A 19,871-nucleotide genomic window follows, 5' to 3' on the forward strand; every position below is an offset into this window, starting at 1 on the left:
TTCCTTTCAATGGCCAGGCATTGTTTGCTGAGCAGACAGACAATAAATTACACGGATTAAAGGACTCCTGTACTATATTGAAAACCCTAGGGCTCTATGTCCCACATCTGGCCCATAAGCAGTTCAAGCCACAGGGTCAAGGGAGCCAACCCAGGCAGGAAACAGCTCATAAGAAGAGCAGAGGCTACAAATGTCACCAGAGCCACCGCCCTCTACCCAGTCAGGCGCCACCTACAACAGACAGGGTGGCAAACAGGCATTTTGAGGGTGCCCCTGAGGGTGACCTACCAGACTGTACCCTGGATCCATCCTCCCTATGTTTATCCAACTGCCTTTCTTTTTTCCTCCCTGCATGGACCGTGATAACTTCAGACTGCTGGGTCCTCAAAACAGTGGCCCTGGGCTATACCCTCCTGTTTCTTTATATCCCCTCTCCAACCTCCCCTTCCCTGTCCCTCTTCAGGGACCCATCTCACGAAAGTCTCCTTGCGCAGGAGGTGAAGGGCATGCTACAGCTGGGAGCGGTAGAAGACGTTCCTCGCGAATACAGGAACAAGAGGTTCTATTCCCGGTACTTTCTAATCCCAAAGGCCAAGCGCAGTCCAAGACCCATACTGAACTTGCGAGACCTCAACAGATACCTAAAGAAGTTGAAGTTACACATGGTCTTCCTGGCCTCCATCATCCCCTCCCTGGATCCGGGAGACTGGTATGCCACCCTCGACTTGAAGGATGTATATAGTTTTTTTTATAGCATATAACTTTCATATAGTGATTTTCCAAGAACACAGACACTTCCTATGCTTCACGGTGGGATTGGACCACTACCCTTTCGGCCTACTGACACCCGACCGAGGATGTTTACCAAGTGCATGTCAGTGGTAGCAGCTTACCTCAGGAGTTGGGGTATTCAAATATACCCATATCTTGACGACTGGCTAGTCAAAGGTCACTCCAGGTGCCAAGTCCAAAGGGACGTTGCGGTGCTACAGGTCACATGCTGGTCCCTGGGCCTATTGGTGAATGATAAAAAGTCAACGTTAGTTCCAGTAAAAAGAACAGGAGTACTTGTGGCACCTTAGAGACTAACAAATTTATTTGAGCATAAGCTTTCATGGGCTACAGCCCACTTCATCAGATGCATAGAATGGAACATATAGTATGGATATATATATATACACACACATATATATATATATATATATATATATATATATATATATACATATATAACACAGAGAACATGAAAAGGTGGAAGTTGCCAAACCAACTCTAAGATGCTAATTAATTAAGATGAGCTATTATCAGCAGGAGAAAAAAAACTTTTGTAGTGATAATCAAGATAGCCCATTTCAGACCCTTGACAAGAAGGTGTGAGGATACTTAACATGGGGAAATAGATTCAATGTGTGTAATGACTCAGGCACTCCCAGTCTCTATTCAAGCCTAAGGTAATGGTATCTAGTGAACAGATACAGATATCTTTGTGGATACAGACTAACATGGCTGCTACTCTGAAACCTGTTAGTTCCAGTGCAAAGGATAGAGTTCATTGGAGTGGTGCTCGACTCCACCTGCACCAGAGCTTTTCTGCCGCAGGAGAGGCTCCAGGCAATGATGGACCTCATTGCGGGGGTCTCTGCGTTCCCTCTAACCATGGCCTCGATATGTCTGTATTTGCTAGGCCACATGGAAGCATGTACATATGTCGTCTGTCATGCAAGGCTCAGAATGCAACCATTGCAGCAGTGGCTGGCGACAGTCTATTCCCAGTCCACAGATCACCTCAGCAGGTCCTTTTTCTCTCACCACGAGTGGTCACTCCATCCGGAGTTAGTCCGATTGCTCTTCCAGAGGTGGGGAATTCCCTGAATGGACTTGTTGGCCACCAGACAGAACAGGAAATGTCATCTGTTCTGTTTCCTGCAGGGCGTAGGCAAGGGCTCCCTCTCAGACAGCTTTCTCCTTCTGTGGTCAGGGGACCTGATGTACGTGTTCCCACCGATCCTGCTCATCAGCAGAGTGATGTCAAAGATGAAGAGAGACAAGGCCCAAGTCATCCTGATTCGCCCCGGTGTGGCCGCACCAACATTGGTTCGGCACGCTGATGGACCTGGCAGCAACTGCTCCCTGGCCCCTTCCCGACCGACTGATTTCGCAAGATCACGGGTGCCTCCTACACCCCAACCCCGCCTTCCTCCATCTCACAGCGTGGATGCTGAGTGGTTGAACCCGGAGGAGCTGGCCTGCTCTAATGAGTTCCAGCAAGTCCTCCTGGAAAGCAGGAAGCCTTCCACCAGAGCAACTTACCTGGCCAAGTGGATGAGGTTCTCCCACTGGGTGTCTGAGTGTAGCATCTCTCCGTTGCGCTCCTCCTTACAATCTATCTTAGATTACCTGCTTCATCTTAAGAACCAGGGGCTGGCCGTCTCTTCCATCAGGGTGCACTTTGCGACCATCTTCGCTTTTCGCTCACCGATCCAGGGTCAGACGGTGTTCTCGCACGACATGTTGCTCAGATTCCTGAGAGGCCTTGAGAGACTCTTCCTGCCAGTCTGGGCCCCTGTCCCACAGTGGGGCCTTAACTTGGTTCTTTCTAGGCTCACGGGCCTGTCCTTTGAGCCTGTGGCCTCCTGCTTTTCCCACCTGTCATGGAAGGCCGCTTTCCTTGTGGTGGTAACATCGGCAAGATGAGTGTTGGAGATTAAAGCCCTGACATTGGAACTGCCGTATACAGTGTTCTACAAGGACAAAGTTCAACTGTGACCCCATCCAGCTTTTCTGCCGAAAGTGGTGTCTTCCTTTCACGTCAACCAGGACATCTTCCTCCTGGTGTTTTGTCCCAAGCCACACACCACTAGTGAGGAAAGGAGGCTACACGCCATGGACGTCAGACATTCCCTGGCATTTTATCTGGAGCATACCAAGCCCTTCCGCAGGTCGACCCAGCTCTTCATCGCAACAGTAGACAGGATGCAGGACCTTCCAGTGCAGAGGATTTCCAACTGGATCATTTCCTGCATCTGGACCTGTTACAAGCTAGCACAGGTCCCACTGCTGCCGATTTTGAGGGCCCATATGGCTGGAGCTCAGGTGTCCTCAGCAGCCTTCCTGGTGCACATTCCCATCCAGGAAATTTGCAGAGTCACGATGTGGTCTTTGGTTCACACGTTCATGGTGCATTATACCATCACTCAGCAGGCCAGAGATGACACTCGGTTGAGCAGAGCTGTGTTGCAATCTACACGTTCATGAACTCCTACCCGCCTCCGTTGGTACAGCTTGGGAGTCACCTAATATGGAATGGACATGAGCAAGCACTTGAAGAAGAAAAGACAGTTACTTGTTCCGTAACTGGTGTTCTTCGAGATGTGTTGCTCATGTCCATTCCATGACCCTCTCTCCTTCCTCACTGTTGGAGTTTCTGGCAAGAAGGAACTGAGGGTGGAGAAGAATCAACACTGCTTTTGTAAAGGGGAAATTGTGTCTCATCAATCTATCAGAATTCTTTGAGAGTGTTGACAAGGGTGATCCAGTGGATACAGGATACTTGGACTTTCTGAAAACCTTTGATAAGGTCCCTCAGCAAAGGCTCTTATGCCAAGTAAGCAATCATGGGATAAGAGGGAAGGCTCTCTCATGGATCAGCATCTGGTTAAAAGATAGGAAGCAAAAGGATAGGAATAAATGTTTAGTTTTCACAGTGGGGAGAGGTAAATAGTGGAGTCCTGGAAGGATCTGTACTGGGACCAGTGCTGTTCAACATATTCATACGTGATTTGGAAAAGGGGGTAAACAGTGAGGTGACAAAGTTTGCAAGTGATACAAAATTACTCAAGATAGTTAAGTCCAAAGCAGAGTGGGAAGAATTGCAAAGGGCTCTCATAGAACTGGGTGACTGAGCAACACAGTGGCAGGACATTCAGTGTTGATAAATGTAAAGTAATGCATGTTGGAAAACATAATCCCAATGATACATGCATACAAAATGGGTTGTTACCACTCTGGAAAGAGATCTTGGAGTCATTGTGGATAGTTCTCTGAAAACGTTTGCTCAGTGTGCAGCAGCAGTCAAAAAAAGTTAACAATGTTAGGAACCATCGGGGAAGGGATGGATACATAAAACAGAAAATATCACAATGCCCCTGTATAAATCAATCATACACCCACACTTTGAATACTGTGTGCAGTGTTTCCCCATCACCAAAAAGATTATTAGAATTGGAAGGAGTACAGAAAAAGGAAATAAAAGTGATTAAGGATATGGAACAGCTTCCATACAAGCAGAGATTTAAAAAACGGGGACTGGTCAGCTTAGGAGAGAGATGACTAAAGGGGTCATAGAACTTTCCAAAAATAATTCCTAGAGCTTCTCTTTTAGAAAAACATCCAGTCTTGATTAAAGAATTGTCAGTGATGAAGAATCCACCACAACTCTTGGTAAATTGTTCCAGTGGTTATTTACCCTCACTGTTAAAAAATTATGCCTTGTTTCCAGTCTGATTTTTGTCTAGCTTCAACTTCCAGCCATTGGATTGTGTTACACCTTTCTCTGCTAGAACTAAGAGCCAACTGTTAAATATTTGTTCCCAAGGTAGATATTTCTACACTGTAATCATGTCACCCCTTAACTTTTTCTTTGTTAAACTGAATAGATTGAGCTCTTATGCTATTAGCACCCAGATAATTTTAAAGTTATTCACTTTCTATTTTTTTAGATTTACAAATCTACAAAGTGCAATGATATCCGCCAAACAGGTTACTGCCCACGGGGTCCATTTTGTGCATTTGCACACGTTGAAAGTGAGTATGAGAACGGTTCTTTTGTATCAGTGTTAATAAAATTCCCATGATCATGCAGTAGAGAATGTTTGTTTTTATTTCACCTTTAAAAAAAATGTGTTTTATCCCGTTCTGTTACCTTGCATCTATGATTTCATCACTACTTTGCATTAAACTCCTTGTGGCAACAGTGGAAGTGGAAAATGCATTACTTGTGAAACGGACTGTACCTATTGTTTATTTAGGCCCCAGCAAACACTTATGTACATATTCTACTTTAAGCATGTAAATAGCTTCATCAGTTTCAATGGAACTACTAACATGTTTAAAGGTGTTAGAGTGATAAGGTGAATGAGGTAATATCTTTTATTGGACAAGCTTGTTACCTCACTCACCTGTCTCTCTAATATCCTGGGACAGACATGACTATAACAACACATGTTTAAAGGTGAGTATGTATGTAAATATTTGCAGGACCTGGTGTTTTAGTAATCTGCAGAGAGGTGCCATGGACAAGTGATGCTTCCCTTACCCTCTCCCATTCTCAGCACATCCAGGCTGTTGTATCCAGGAAGCAGGAAAGAGGCACATCCTTTTAGAGTTCTCCTAGTTTCTGTTTTCACTTGTATGAAAAAGATGAATACATTGAAGAGGTGTGATACTTTAGCAGTCATAAAGTTCCTAGAAATGCTGGAGCCCCACATTTCAATTGATAAGTAAATTTACTAAGTATTTCCTCTCTGAACAAAACAGCAGAAACCTATTTTTCAGGGTCAAGTGCTGTTGATGGGAACTGCATACGTTTCAGGGAAGGAGGAAACAACTCAGCACAGTGCACCAGAGACAGAAATTGGGACTTTATATTGACTTCAATAAGAACAGGATCAGGCCTATTGTCACAATCCCCTATCTCCACTCACACTATCCAAAGATGCAGAAAGGGTGGTGATTTGTGGGTTACTCCTGAGGGAATTCTGCACCAAAAAATTAAATTCTGGGCCAAAAATAAATAAATAAATCCATGCAGAATATTTTAAAAGTCTGCATATTTTATTTGTCAGTAAATAAATGTGGAGGCCCCAAGCATGGCAGTGGGGAGCACAGGGCACTAGCTGCATGGAGGTGAGAAATCATCCTGCAGCCCCCTGCCCCCATGGGACATAAACTCAGCTGTGAAGCTGCTCCTGACCCTGACACAGTGCAAGGGCTGGGGCTGCCCCACAAACACCACGGAGCCCTGCCCTCCATGCCAGGCGCACCAAGATAGCAGGTGAGAAGGGAAGAGTCTTGCATGCACTCCGAGCTCTGGCGTGGGATCGACTAAGCCTGCTTGCCCAAGTGTGGGGGGATCTAGGTACTTGGTGAGAGAGTTCAGGGTGTGGCAATCTGGGTGTGAGGGGCTCAGCGAGGAGTCTGGCTGCGGAGGGATCTGGATTCACAGGGGCTCGTTGCGGGGGTTCCGGGTTTACGGGGAAATGGGACTCTGCAGGGGGTCCAGGTGAAGGTATTTGGGGCTCAGCAAGGGGTGTCTAGGTTAGGGGGGATGGGGCTTAGAAAGGGGGTCTGAGTGTGGAGTACTCAGTGGGGGGGTCTCGTTGCTGGGGGAGTGGAGTAGGGGCTTGGTGGGGTGAGGGTCTGGGTGCAGCTGGTTGGGGTTTGGTGGGGAGGGGGTCCGAGTGCTGGGGGCTAATTGGGGTGATCCAGGTGCAGGGGGGCTGGGGCTCAGTGGGAGATCTGGGTGCAGAGGGGCTCCTGATGCAGGGAGTGAGGCTTGGTGGGGTGGAGGTTTGGGTGCGAGGGGCTCATTGGGGGTGGTCTGGGTATGGGGGCTCTGGATGGATGGGGGAGGAGCTCCCCATACAGTGACCCCTTCCCCCCACAGCTGAGGAGCAATGATGGCAGGAAGCGGGGGTGTGGGGGAGGAGTGCGGAGCTTCCTGCAGCTGCAGGAGGTTTCTGGGAGTAGGTCTGACCCAGCCCTGGCCGTTCCTTACAAGGGAAGAGGAAGTCATCTCCCTCCCCGGCCGCAGCCCAAGTGAGATTAGCAGCTGAGCCTAGCGCAGGGTAGGAGCCACTGACCGTGGCATCCCCAGCTCTCCCACCCTGCAGTGAATTACTTTTCTGCTGAGTGCCCGAAACGATGCGCCTGTACTGCTGGGGAGGGACGTGTGACCACTCTTGTGATTCCCTTTGCTTCCTCGTCAGAAAGTCATTTTTCTGCAGGGAAGCAAAGAAATATGCAAGGGACATGAATTCTGTGTGCACACAGTGACGCAGAATTCCCCCAGGAGTAGTGTGTGGAGCATATAAGGTTCAGGCTCTTCATAAAAACCTAGAGACAAAAGACAGTGAGAAAATAGTAGCAACATAGGGAGGGGTATTCAGAACTAGGTTCTTTCCTCCCATATCATCAAAATATTTGCAGCTGGGAGCCAGGTCAGGATTTACTGGGAGTAAAAAGAATGCAAACGTTGGATTGACATCAGTTGGCGATGGGAGATTCAAGTGGCCCATCCTTTCTATATAGGTTCTTATGTGGCTCTTACCACTGCGGTTTCTCTGTCTGTCTCTGCCAGTAGCAACAGCTCTGAGCTCAGTCCTGCAATCCTGACATTCCACCTCTCTCTTGCTCAAGTATGGTCAACAGAAAAGAACCCCTCCATAGATCCAGTGGGAAGAAGAGACTCCATAGCTAGGGACCCTATCTCATAAGAAAGGTGACAGGGAGACTCTTATCCCATGGCTCCTGTTTCTTTGGCCCCTAATATCCTGTATGCATCTCCCCCTATCTTCAGTGAGGCCCTAGTTTCTCAGACCAGGCAATCCCTTTTGCCCCACAGTGCAGGGGAGACACAAAGTCTCTTATGCCCACTCCCCTTCCTCATGGCTGTAAGGGAGAGAGACTCCTCTCATCTTTGGAGGTTCTTCAGAAGCAGCTGACTCTCTTCTCTTCTCTTCATTCTCTTAGGGGGAGGGATAGCTCAGTGGTTTGAGCATTGGCCTGCTAAACCCAGGGTTGTGAGCTCAATCCTTGAGGGGGCCATTTAGGGAAGTGGGGATTGGTCCTGCTTTGAGCAGGGGGTTGGACTAGATGATCTCCTGAGGTCCCTTCCAACCCTAATAATCTGTGATTCTTTGTGGAAGCTGGCAAGTCGGGTCCTTTCACTATCCACTGGAACTGGGCTTCCCCTGGTGTCATTGCTGCTACTCTGCTCCCTTTTAGGTCTCACCTATCAGCCTTCTCCCACTGGTTGGGGCAGCCCACAACCCTTTCAACTGGCACAGTCCCCAAAAGAGTCTCCTCTGTTAACAGGGGAGGATTGAAACCCTGTCCCAAAGGGTGAAGAGCAGTGGGGAATTGCCAGCTGCCTCTGAAAAACTTAGCAGGGGAATGAGCCTCCTAAAAACATTGGAAGGGACGTTAGTCTGCAGCCTTGGGCTTCTTTAGGACTCTTAAGTGCTGTTGGTACTCTGATTGTCAGTGTGTCAAAAACACCCACTTCCATCTGACTTCCTAGATGATTACACCCCTTCATGTTGGACCCAAACCTGGCAATAGCAACTCACACGTTCATGACCTCCGAGGTTAATGCTGATTGTCTGTAGGAATGAAGCGACTACTGAAAAAGCTCTGTTTGATTTAAAAAAAAATCAGCCAATTTGATTAGCAGCAGGTACATTACCCTGATACTCCACTCTACACTGCCTGCCTGGTGAATAGAGAGCCCCTTTCAAAGGCTGTGTCCTAATATTCAAAGCCCTGTATGGGATTGGCCCAAATTCTCTGAGAGCATCTTTTCCTTAGCTACAATGACCTCTCATGGTAGCTATGTCCCACTGGAACAAAGAAATCATTTACCAATTAGGGGAGGCTGATTCATGCAGATGTCAGAACTTTTGCAGGAACTGGACCTAGACTATGGTACTCATTCCTTCAAGGAATTAGAATGACTGGGGCTACACAGTATTCCAAATGTAATACTAAACTCATTTCTGTGACTTTTCCTCAATAAGTACATAAAACATGAGCAAAAATCCCAATAAACTAATCACGCTAGTTCTCTTATAGGCTAGGAAGGAAGGGAGTGAGAGTGTTTCTATTTTTAAAAACTTGGGAGGCACTCCAATCCTACTTTGATGGGGACTGTATGAGTATGTAAAAGATACATTCATTTATGGGATTTGGGATTGATATGCAGCTGTGTGTATGGGGAGTGAAGCTAACTGAACAAGGAGGGCAGTGACCTAGAAGGGAGCGTGAGGGTGACAGTAACCAGAACAGCACTTCTGATGTGAGGTTGTGAGGGGCTCGTGGGCAGTATTTTCCCTCTAGACTTAATCGAGATGACAGTGACTGTAACTGCCTCGTAAAGCAATCCAGAATGAGGTCACAACCCCAAGGGAGAGTGGAAGTAAATAACATTAGATAAGTGCAGCATATTCTGTCTTCACATCCATTTTTTTCATATTCAGTCAGGCAGAGGATGATCAGGGGGCCTACCTGTGTTCCTTCTTCAGAGTCCCGGCGCTTAGTCTGGAGTCTGTCTGCACAATGATAGTTATTACTCATCTCACCTGTGTCTCCTGTGTTTTTTTAATTGTCCCCTACTCCTGTACTTGATACGTAAGACAAAGGAAATATGTTAGATACAGCATTTGGAAACACAGTACAAAGGCAGAATCATGCAGTAATTAAACATAGCTCATTAGGTACAAAAATTACACCACAAGAAACAATCCTCAACTATGCTATCTCCCCTGAAGAGAGGTAATGGTGCTGAATTTACATGTCCCACTGTTCCATCTGTTCAGTATCATGGCATGTACTCTTCTGCATGATATAACTGTTAATTGTCCTTGGCAGAAGGAAGGTTCATGCAGGACACAGTTTATTATGCCCTTCAGAAATACAGTTGTGAACAGAGATGAAAAATAAGAAACATTTTGTATAGAAAATTCTGGCAAAATCTGTGGAATTTCTTCAGGGGCTGATCAGATTTTCTAGCCCTGTTTCTTTTTTTAATACCCCATGTACATGAATCAAGGGGTAAGGAATGTCAGTCAGCCTATTCAACTAAATATCTGTTGCTAATGCATTATTTGTCTAGAAAACCCACACAGACCTAAATGTCCAAATTTTTAATAAATACCATTTTAAAGAGTACTTTTATTTGTATATTCCAAAGGGCAGTAAGTAATGAGCATCTAAATTAACCAAATCTGAAATGTTCAATAGAATACTGAAGTTGTCTTCAGATCATCAGGAAGTGATGTGTGGGTCTAATTACTTTGAATTAATTTTTCTGGTATAAAAATTGACAATTAAATAGAATGACCACTTAAATGTCAATATTTTCTCAATATTCCATTAAGATAAGCAATAGAAATTCCAGATTCTTCTTCAAGTAGTGTCCCTGTGGGTGCTCCATTGTAGGTGTGCATGCTTCTTTAGGACTCTTCTTTAGGCGCGTTCCTGCGCCTTCGATTGGCGATCTTTGGCCTGGACATGCTTTCTGTGTCTTTCGTGCTCTGCCTCACGGCTAATTAATGCTGCACAGGTGAACTACCTTCTCAACTGCCCCAGCTAGAGACAGAGCAATTAGCAGTCCATTCGCTCATACTTTAGATCTTTAGAATTGTTTATCTCTTAGATACTCTTAGTGTTTTCGTCAGTTTTTTCTCTTAGTGTTATAGGGTTTCCATTAGTTTCTTTCCTGTTTTAAAGAAAAATAAATGTTTTTATTTTATCTCTGTCCTCCCTCAGGGATTTTCCCCAGTAGGGGGCATTCCCTGCTCCCCTGGGTTTAAGAGGTGCCTCTCCTTCAGGGAGGCTATTCTGGTTACAGACAGACATTCCCATTGCGTGTAGTGCCTCGGAGAGGCCCTCATTCCATAAAAGTGTACTTTTTTGCCAGCAGCTAAAAGCTGGATCCTGAAAAATCCAGGAATTAAAGTTAAAGCTATTCCTTATGGAGGGAGCTCTTCAACCTGTGACTGACCCTGGCCCCGAATCTCCTTGACAGCACGAACCATCACCAGAGCATTTTACTTCCAAAGAGGGTGAGCTGAGAAAGAAGTCTTTGGATTCCCCTAGCAAGATCTCCCAAAAGAGAGCTGTAAGGCCTCATACTGAATCCCAAACCAGCCAGATGAGATCTCCAGCATGTTCAGTTACTTTGGCACTGATGGCTAAAAGCATGATATGCACAACTCTCATGGGTCTGCCGATGCACACACAGTTAGTAAGCTATGGGCACAGGCTCCAAAACAGTGGCACCACCTGTCTGAGACAAGAGTTTACACTGTACTGTGTCTACAAAGACATCATCATTGCAGAAACTCTCTGTGCCAACAGCTTCAAAACAACCCTCATCGGACTGCCTGTCTTGAGCAAGATTGCTGGTTTCTTCGGTACCGACGAGTCAACCCCGACAAGCCCTGACAGTACTGATTATGGCACCGCAGGAGTTTTGGTTTTCCAGGGACCTCATGGTATCTGAGACCCTAGATTGGGGGTTCGGTACTGAGTGCATCTCAAAGCCCAGAATCACCACTGGCACTGAGGTGTTCAGCTCCACTAATATCCAGCAGAGTCTCAGATAGTGACCAGGAGGATATCCTCTCTCGGCACTTGCCATGGTCCCTCTCTCTACCAACCAGGGCCTTCTCAGCTACACCCTCACTCTGGGTTTCAGCCCCCATGATATGACCAACAGTGGGTTCTGCCACCCATGCCCTTCCTACCATCCCAGTGGCAATACTAGGATCCATGGGCAGCCTACAGGCACCATGCTTTCCAGGCATTTAGTGTCACCCACCAGGAGTCTGAGATGCTCTCCTCCAACCTCTGTCTCCAGAACCTCATAAGGAAACTGAGGAGCAGGAAACCAGGCTAGCAGAGGATGCCACACCGCAAACCAATATCTCCTCTTCTTTCCCAGATGAGGAAGCAATGCCCCCTCCACCGTTCATACCAGACGATTTCAAACTCTTTTTCAGGACCTTACGAAGAGGTTGCGGGAGACACTGCAGGTCCCTCTCGAGGAGGTGAAGGACACCAACTGTAAGTTGTTGGACAAACTGCATATGCCCTACTCCTCAAAGATCACCCTCCCAATTAATTAAGCGCATTTGGATCTGGCTAAAGTCATATGGCGAACACCAGCTTCAGTCACACCAACATGCAAACTGGCCAACAAATATACTATGTCCCTTCCAAGGATACTGAATTCCTTTTTTCACACCCTCCACCTAATTCCATCATTGTGGATGTGGTGAATTCTCATGGCTGCCAACATCACATGAAATCCACCCCCTTATGATAGAGACTGGAAAAGACTTGATTTATTTGGAAGGAAGGTGTACTCCTTGGTGACCTTGCAATTTAGAATTGCAAACTACCAGGCCTTAATGGCACATTATGACCACATCAATTACGCCAAAAGACCACAATGAGAACAGTTTAGGCCGTCATACATGGGGGCAGTTAGTGGTCAGAACAGCACTTCAGACTGTACTAGATGCCACGGATACAGTGGCCCACTTGGTATCAACAGTGGTAATGATGTCATGGTCATTGTGGTTACACCTTTCAGGGCTGCCAAAAGAGGTACAGATGATGGCCGGGGACCTCCCTTTCAAAGGCTCCAAATTATTTGTAGATAAGACTGATGCATCACTCCATGCTCTCAAGGACTCCAGGGCCACACTTCGGTCATTGGGGATCTATACACCAGGTCAGAAAAAGAAGTTTAGTCTTCAGTCCTCCCACAAATCATGTCCGCCTCAGTACCTATCACAGCACTGCTATGAGCCACAGCCACAGGGGGTTGGACTAGATGACCTCCTGAGGTCCCTTCCAACCCTGAGATTCTATGATTCTATGATTCTAAGTCAGAATTTCAGAGGTGAAAACCATCAGTCCCTCAACCTCCCAACCTTCCACCTCGAAACTCCAGTTTTGATGCCTTGGTTGAGGCCCTGAGAGACCACTCCCTACAACATCAGCTGCAACTCACAAACCATTTGCATCCCTTTGGATACCGCCTTTCTCTGTTCCTCCAAAATTGGGTCTTGGAGATGATCTCCAATGGATATTCTATCCATTTCACCTCCCTCCCTCCTCAGGGACCCTTCTTATGAGAGACTGTTAAAACAGGAAATAGATCACCTGCTATGCCTGGGAGCCATAGAACCTATTCTGGCTCATGTCAGAGGCAAAAGCGTTTATTCTCGATATTTCCTGATTTTCCCCCTCCCCCCACCCCAAAAAAGAGAGGGGGAAAAAAAAAGGAGGTTGGAGACTCATACTGGACTTCAGAGCACTGAACAAAAACATGCGGGCACAAAAATTGAAGATGGTCACAATAGCAGTGATTATTCCATCTCTGGAACAGGAAGATTGGTTCTTTGACCTCCAGTCAGAAATGCTTGTGCTCCCTTTCTTCCACTGATGAGAAATGCACTCACGAAAATCATGACAAACAACATAGCATGCATGTACTACATAAATCATCAAGGGGGTGCCAGATCATCTTCCCTGTGCATAGAAGTGCTAAAGCTATGGAATTGGCGCATTTGGCACAATGTTTTAATATCTGCCGCCTACCTCGGAGGCAGGGAGGGAGTGCAAAATACAACAGCAGTGTCAGTTGCAAATTGTCACATGACTGCAAGCGGGAAATGTACCCAACTGTACTCTGCAGCATAGTCTAACAATGGGGGGACCCCAACAGTAGACTTATTCGCTACTTACTTGAACAGGAAATGCCCACACTATTGCTCCAGAGATGGCCTCGGAAAGCACTCATTAGGGGACACTCTCCTTCTCCTAGCAGAAAAAGGCCTCCTATACACCTTCCCCCATTTCCTCTGCTCCTGAAGGTCCTGATAAAAATAAAAAAGAGAAAAAGCAAATGTTATACTGGTTGGTCACATCTGGCTAAGACAGACATGGTACCCATACCTGTGACAGCTTGCGACATGTCCACCAATCCCTCTTCAACCCACTCCTTATCTCCTCTCACAGAACGAAGGGCAAACTCTCCATCCCGACCTACGGATACTCCATCTTAAGGCTTGGCTCCTTCATGGTTCCAGCACATAGAGAGAGTTGCTGCTCTAAAGAGGTGTAGGAAGTGTTACTACACAGCAGAAAATGGTCTACCCAATGCACTGACCTGCAAAAGTGGACAAGGTTTCAGGTTTGGTGTAATTCCAAACAAATCACCCCAGTATTTTCCATACTCCCTGTAGTGTTGAACTACATGCTAGTTCTCAAGAGGACAGGACTATCTCTCAGTATGTTCAAAGTACATCTGGCAGCCATGACAGCTTTCTATCAAGTGATAGAGGGATACTTGGTTTTTGCCCACCCAAAAACTACAAAGAGATTCCTCAAGGGCATGGTGAACCTCTTTCACCAACCCAGACACCCCACTCTAACGTGGGACCTAAATCTAGTTTTAAAGAGCCTAATTAGACACCTCTTTGAACTTGGTCATTTACATACCTGTCAATGAAGACAGCATTCTTAGTGACCATTACCTCAGCAAGGAGAATAGGGAGACAGAGGCACTAATGGTACCCCCTGACCCCACCCCCTTCACAGCATTCTTTAAAGACAAGGTCCCTCATAGGCCACATTCAAAGTTCATTCCCAAGGTGGCCAGCTCATTCACCTCCCCACCTTTTACTCAATGCCTCAACGTGACAACAGGGAGGCTATACTATATACACTAGACATTAGGAGGGCCTTGGCCTTTTATTTGGATATGACAAAGGCCTTTAGGAAATCTCCTAAGCTCTTCCTGTCCATTGTGGAAATGTCAAAAAACACAAGGATACCAGCCCAGAGACTCTCCAAATGGGTCTCAAACTGTTACATTGTGAGCATGATAGCAACAATTATTACCTCCATCTGGAATCTATACACATTCCATAAGATTCGTTTTCACCTCTATTGCTTTCCTCAAGAATGTTCGTATCTTGGAAATCCTGCAGACAGCAGAGACTTGGCTGTCTGCTTATATATTTTCAGAACACTATGCGATCACTGGAGACTCTGCTTCTGATGCTATCTTCGGCTCCACAGTATCATCCATAAGAGACTTGACTCAAAAGCCTCACCCTCCATTGAGGATACTGCTCGAGAGTCACCTACAGTGGAGCACCCATAGGGACACTACTCGAAGAAGAAGAGGAAGTTACTCACCTTGTGCAATAACGATGGTTCTTCGAGATGTGTATCCCTATGGGTGCTCCACCCACCCTCCTCCCCTCTACTTTGGAGTTCTCAATAAGGGCTGTATGGTAGAGAAGGTGGTTTGCCCAGGAGGGTGGTTTTCCCATGCAGCGCTAATTAGCCTCAAGGCAGAGCACGAGGGAGGGAGAGCATATGTGCAGGCCAAACAGACACTGTTACCAAAGATGCCCAATCAAAGGTGCAGGGACGCATGCACACTTAGTGTGGAGCACCCATAGGGGGACACATTTTGAAGACCCATCATTACTGCACAAGGTGAGTAACTTCATCTTCTTTTGATGGGATGCTATAGATCACTCTACAGCCAGGTAGAGTGAAAAAAGACAGTAATCCAGTGTACAGTGTTGTGTTTATCTTTGCAACCCAGAGTCCTAAAAATGTTGTCTTTTAAACACTATAGTATCTTAGATTCTTGAAAATACAGTAAAATTTGTAATAAGATTGTATATTCTTGGGTTGCAGATCTTTTTTTGTTCCTGTGGATTTTTGTTGGACTGAGTAATGAGGAAAAGCCCTCTGAGTTACAAACATATATTTGGTACTAAGTTTGGTAATGGCCACAAATATACAAATATTAAATTACACCATTTTCAAATTGACTTTGCTTTGGTTATGTTGTTATGCTTTCAGAAACAAAGTTTTTATTTGTGTAGTTAAATGTTTCCATATCAGAGGTGGTGGTAGTGGTGTGTTTGGTTTTGGGTAAATAATTGTTGAATTCACACAGCTAAATACAAAATCTGTGTTTAATTTGTTGGGGATTCCTTCAACAGAGGACACCATGAATGTAGTCATACCGCAAACTGGTTGTCAATCAAAGCCAGGCGCTCATCTGTTTTCAGCAGACAGCATAGGAATTGCAAATGAATGGAGCCGCAGTCTTAACTCCACAAACAGCATTACAGATAACAATGGGCAATCTGGAAATGTAAGTGTAAATACTTCTGAAAAAGTTACTACTAAGGATCACTGTGCCAATATATAATTGTTTGTTTTATTTATCAAACATCTTTTTTTATTATATGTATATTACAACAGAAAAGAAGCACCTTACTTAGACATTAAAAAGTCAATAAATATTAGCCCTCACATGTGGCAATAAAGGTTTTAAACTGGTGCTGAATATCTAGTGCAATGTCTGGCCTCTACCTGAGTACCCAATTTAATTTTGTATTACCTCTGTTTTTTCTCCCTCTTTCTTTCTTTGTCGATGCAGTCAGGTGACTGTAGGTACTCAGGTACTACAGTGAGAAGTGTCATATAAATACCTAAATCGAATTCCTTTAATCAGGGAACCCCAGCATTTGTTATGTAAACACACGACACCATAACTTACTTAAGGTTGGTTTCTCTTTAGGAAAGATTTAATTAAAGGAAGATCTTGGCTGGCTACAGCTCTCCTTTTTATTGTTTTCTGTTAACAGGAAAATCAGATAAGAATTTGAATATACAACTATGCACTTGACATTTTACTTTAAAGCTATCTTCAGGCTGTTCCTGGAGCCATTGTATATTTGGTAGTTAAGAGGCTCTCCAGTACCAGAGTAAAGAGCATGATGTAAATTATCCTATTCTGTCAAACTGAGTTGAGGGGAAAAGGAGATGGAATTGATTATAGAGTCTTTATTCTCTACCATTTAGCCATACTTGGAAATGGATCTTGTTGGTAGGCAACAGTTATTTTGAGGTAGTTCTTGTGGTTAGATGTTCAGCTTCATGTGTGTGTTCTCCCTGTGTGCTGTCCCAGCTCTGCACAGACAGCTGGTGCAGCAGACCTCGAGCGAACCATCCAGTGACTACAAGATCCGTTAAGGTATGAAGGCATCCAGCTAGGTTTATTGTTGACAAAGCAAGGTACTAGTGTTCCACAGACTCTACCGGACCATTAATACATGTATACCCGTAACAATGGACGCAGCTCAGTCAGTGGCGGGGCTTTCCATTTCCCTTTTGGCTGGCCAAAGACACTCCCTCTGAGATACATCTTTATGCACCAATACAAACAAGTTACGTATTTCCCCTGACGTATGAGGATGCCACTCTCTGACCTGTTTGTGTGCCACCCATTGCCTTGTACCTGTAGGTTCGATCATAACATCTCTATCCATCATGCTGTCATCCTGACCTTATCTTTAGGATGGGTCAGTGTGTTCCTGTTATCTTTGGGGAATGTGCTGGTATTGAGGTGTTCTGGCACCACCCTTCTGGAATGTGCTTGCGTGAGTGCTTGTGCCCATCATCTCTCAGGAATATGTGTTTTTGCAATATCAGCCCTGTGCTTGCCAAATTCTGTAAGCAGGGCCTGCTTGTTGCTCACAACCTGATTTTGCTTCATATCAGCAAAGTTTTGACCACTACTTTAGTTCAGGCATCTGATACAAAGGCTTATGTCTCAGGTTCTCTTCCTACTACAATTGAAGATCAGGACCCCTGGTCTAGCCCTTCCTACCTCTTTATTGACTTGATTTTTCTTGTTTCATGAGCAACAAAGACCCTTCTGTAGCTCATGAGTATATGTGTATTTATTGGTAGAACTTTCACTAACAGGTTTCCAACACTTGTAGCTTTTTGTATATAAGATTAAAGCAGAAACCAAATATAGGTTACATGTTTTAAAATAAGTTTAAAAGGAAATGGTTAATAAATGTGTTTTAAAACCCTGAGGTCTTTTATTGCTGCAGGTTCTGCAGCTTCATACTGTTGCCCTTTAGGCCAACCATAAAGATATATCTGTGTAGCTGTCTACACTGTGCCTTAGCTCTCCAGTATGAAATCTGCTGCTACAGCTACCTCCAAAAAAGCTCTTCAGGGGACTGTAAGGGGCATACCTGTTCCACAGTAGGAACCCACTCCTTTTTCTGCACAGGGACTTGAGTTCCATTGGCTCAATTCAGTTTGCTCCCGAGGCTTTCAGCAGTGACCTATAAGAGGCACCTCCTCTCTCAGAAGCTCTTCAATCTGCTCCACTTCCAGGTGACTGCATAAGAGTACCAGGGAGAGTCTAATGGCTATCTTGTCCACAGGAACTCTCCTTCTGCTGCTCAAGGACCAAGTTTCATCAGTTCTCTCCACCCTCCCATGTGCTTATACTCAAGCATTTGCTGCAGTTAATCTAGTTTAATTATTAGTTGCCACAGTTTCTTACCTTTGCCATTGCCTTAATTACTTAAATGCTGTGGTCTCCTCCATGCTTCCAGGATTCACCTTTTGAGACTTAAACTCCTGCCTTCTCATCTGCTCTTCCCCTCACCCTGGTCTCTTCTTTTCCTTTTCCCACTTCTTCTTGAGCTCTGTTGTGTTTTTTTCTTCTACCCTTCTCTCTTCCACTATCTCAATCTAATCCTAGTCTATTATAATTTAGATATTTATTGGGCAACTCCTCCCTCCCTGCTTCTCCCTATCCCAACTACACCTTTTCCTTCTTGCCTCTGGCAGTATCTCTCTCAACTGCAGCCTGCTGTCATCCATGGCCTCTTTGTAGTAATCTCGATTAGCCACTGATGCCTCTTCTTGCGGGCTCCAACTTTACTGCTGTTCCCTCTTATCATTGCTCCCTTCTTTTCTGCTATCACTAAAATTCTTGTGGTTGTTTTTTTTTTTAGAAATGAAACCTCAGTCCTTCCTTCTGCTGCTGCCTTTACACCCCACTGAATTCTCTCTTTCTCTCCCCCAGTGCAACCTTCAGAGCATCCTCTCCTCTCTTTCTTTCACCCTGCAAAAAGGCATCAGCAGCAAAGGCATCCTGCCTTCAGATGTTTGTCACTTCAAACTGTTTCCAGAGAGGAAGGATGGTCCAATAATTAGGACACTTGCTTTGGACGTGGGAGGCCTGAGTTCATTTCCCTACTCTGTCCCACACATTTTGTGTCGCCTTGGGCGAGTCACTTAGCCTCTCTGTGCCTCAGTTCCACATCTGTAAATGAGGGTAAAAGTATTTCCTACTTGTATAGATGTGTTGTGAGGATAAATGCATTAAAAATCGTGAAGTGGGCATACTATAGTGATGGAGGAGGCCATATAATTACTTTACATAGATTCCTCTCTCACTTACCCACAGTACATTCTTATTCATGCATCTGAGTCTTTGCTCCCCTTTTTGTCCGTTTGGCTATCATCTGTTATTCCATGGCCTTATCCTTCCTCCCTATTTCAGTGGGTGACTCTCTTCCTTTCTCTCATTTCATTCCCACCCCTTTTTCTGGGGAGTTTAGCTTCCACATTAATGTCCCCCTCTGATTATTCTAACTCTAACTTATTATTGTAGCCACCTCAAGGTCTTCCCTTAAACGCATATTGGGTCCTTTACCTCCATTTTCTGCCTTCAGCTTTGAACCAGCTTATTTTACCCACCTTTGTCACTTTCTTAACTTAATCTTCATCAAGCACTGCTTTCCCCCCAACCTCTTAATTTCTGCATACCCTATCTCTAACCACTCTCTTTCATTTTAACTTCATTAATTACTCTCCTCTGGCTGCTTCACACAAATCTTACATAACCTCTAGTCCATGAACAACTCAAATTCCCTTTCAGCTTTCAACCTGATCCTTCATTTCATCGTTTTTTGTCATTTCTTTCCTTGGTGCCATCCTCTTCTCTACACTCAACCCTTTTTCTTCACTGTCACATCATTGTGTTGTTCCACCACCCCCATATTTGACTGTCTTGTCACATCCATTTCTTCCTGCTTCTGTGCTGTTAAGGGTATGACTACATGGGGATAAACAACCTGCAGCTGGCCAGGGTCACCTTACTTAGGGTACGTCTATACTACCCGCCGGATCGGCGGGTAGTGTTCGATGTATCGGGGATCGATTTATTGCGTCTC

General features: G+C 45.2%; 1 protein-coding gene across 7 annotated transcripts in view; it reads left to right on the forward strand.

Annotated features, from left to right (window-relative positions):
• The window catches only part of UNKL (unk like zinc finger), a 137,547-nt gene that overhangs the window by 38,712 nt on the left and 78,964 nt on the right, over positions 1–19,871 (forward strand). For all 7 annotated transcript variants that reach the window (XM_039492390.1, XM_039492384.1, XM_039492383.1 and 4 more), the window contains 2 exons: positions 4,719–4,803; positions 15,819–15,973. In XM_039492390.1, the coding sequence (XP_039348324.1) occupies positions 4,719–4,803; positions 15,819–15,973 (240 nt within the window). The remainder of the gene's footprint in view (positions 1–4,718; positions 4,804–15,818; positions 15,974–19,871) is intronic.

Source organism: Mauremys reevesii, linkage group 10, assembly GCF_016161935.1.
Source record: "Mauremys reevesii isolate NIE-2019 linkage group 10, ASM1616193v1, whole genome shotgun sequence".
NCBI lineage: Eukaryota > Metazoa > Chordata > Testudines > Geoemydidae > Mauremys > Mauremys reevesii.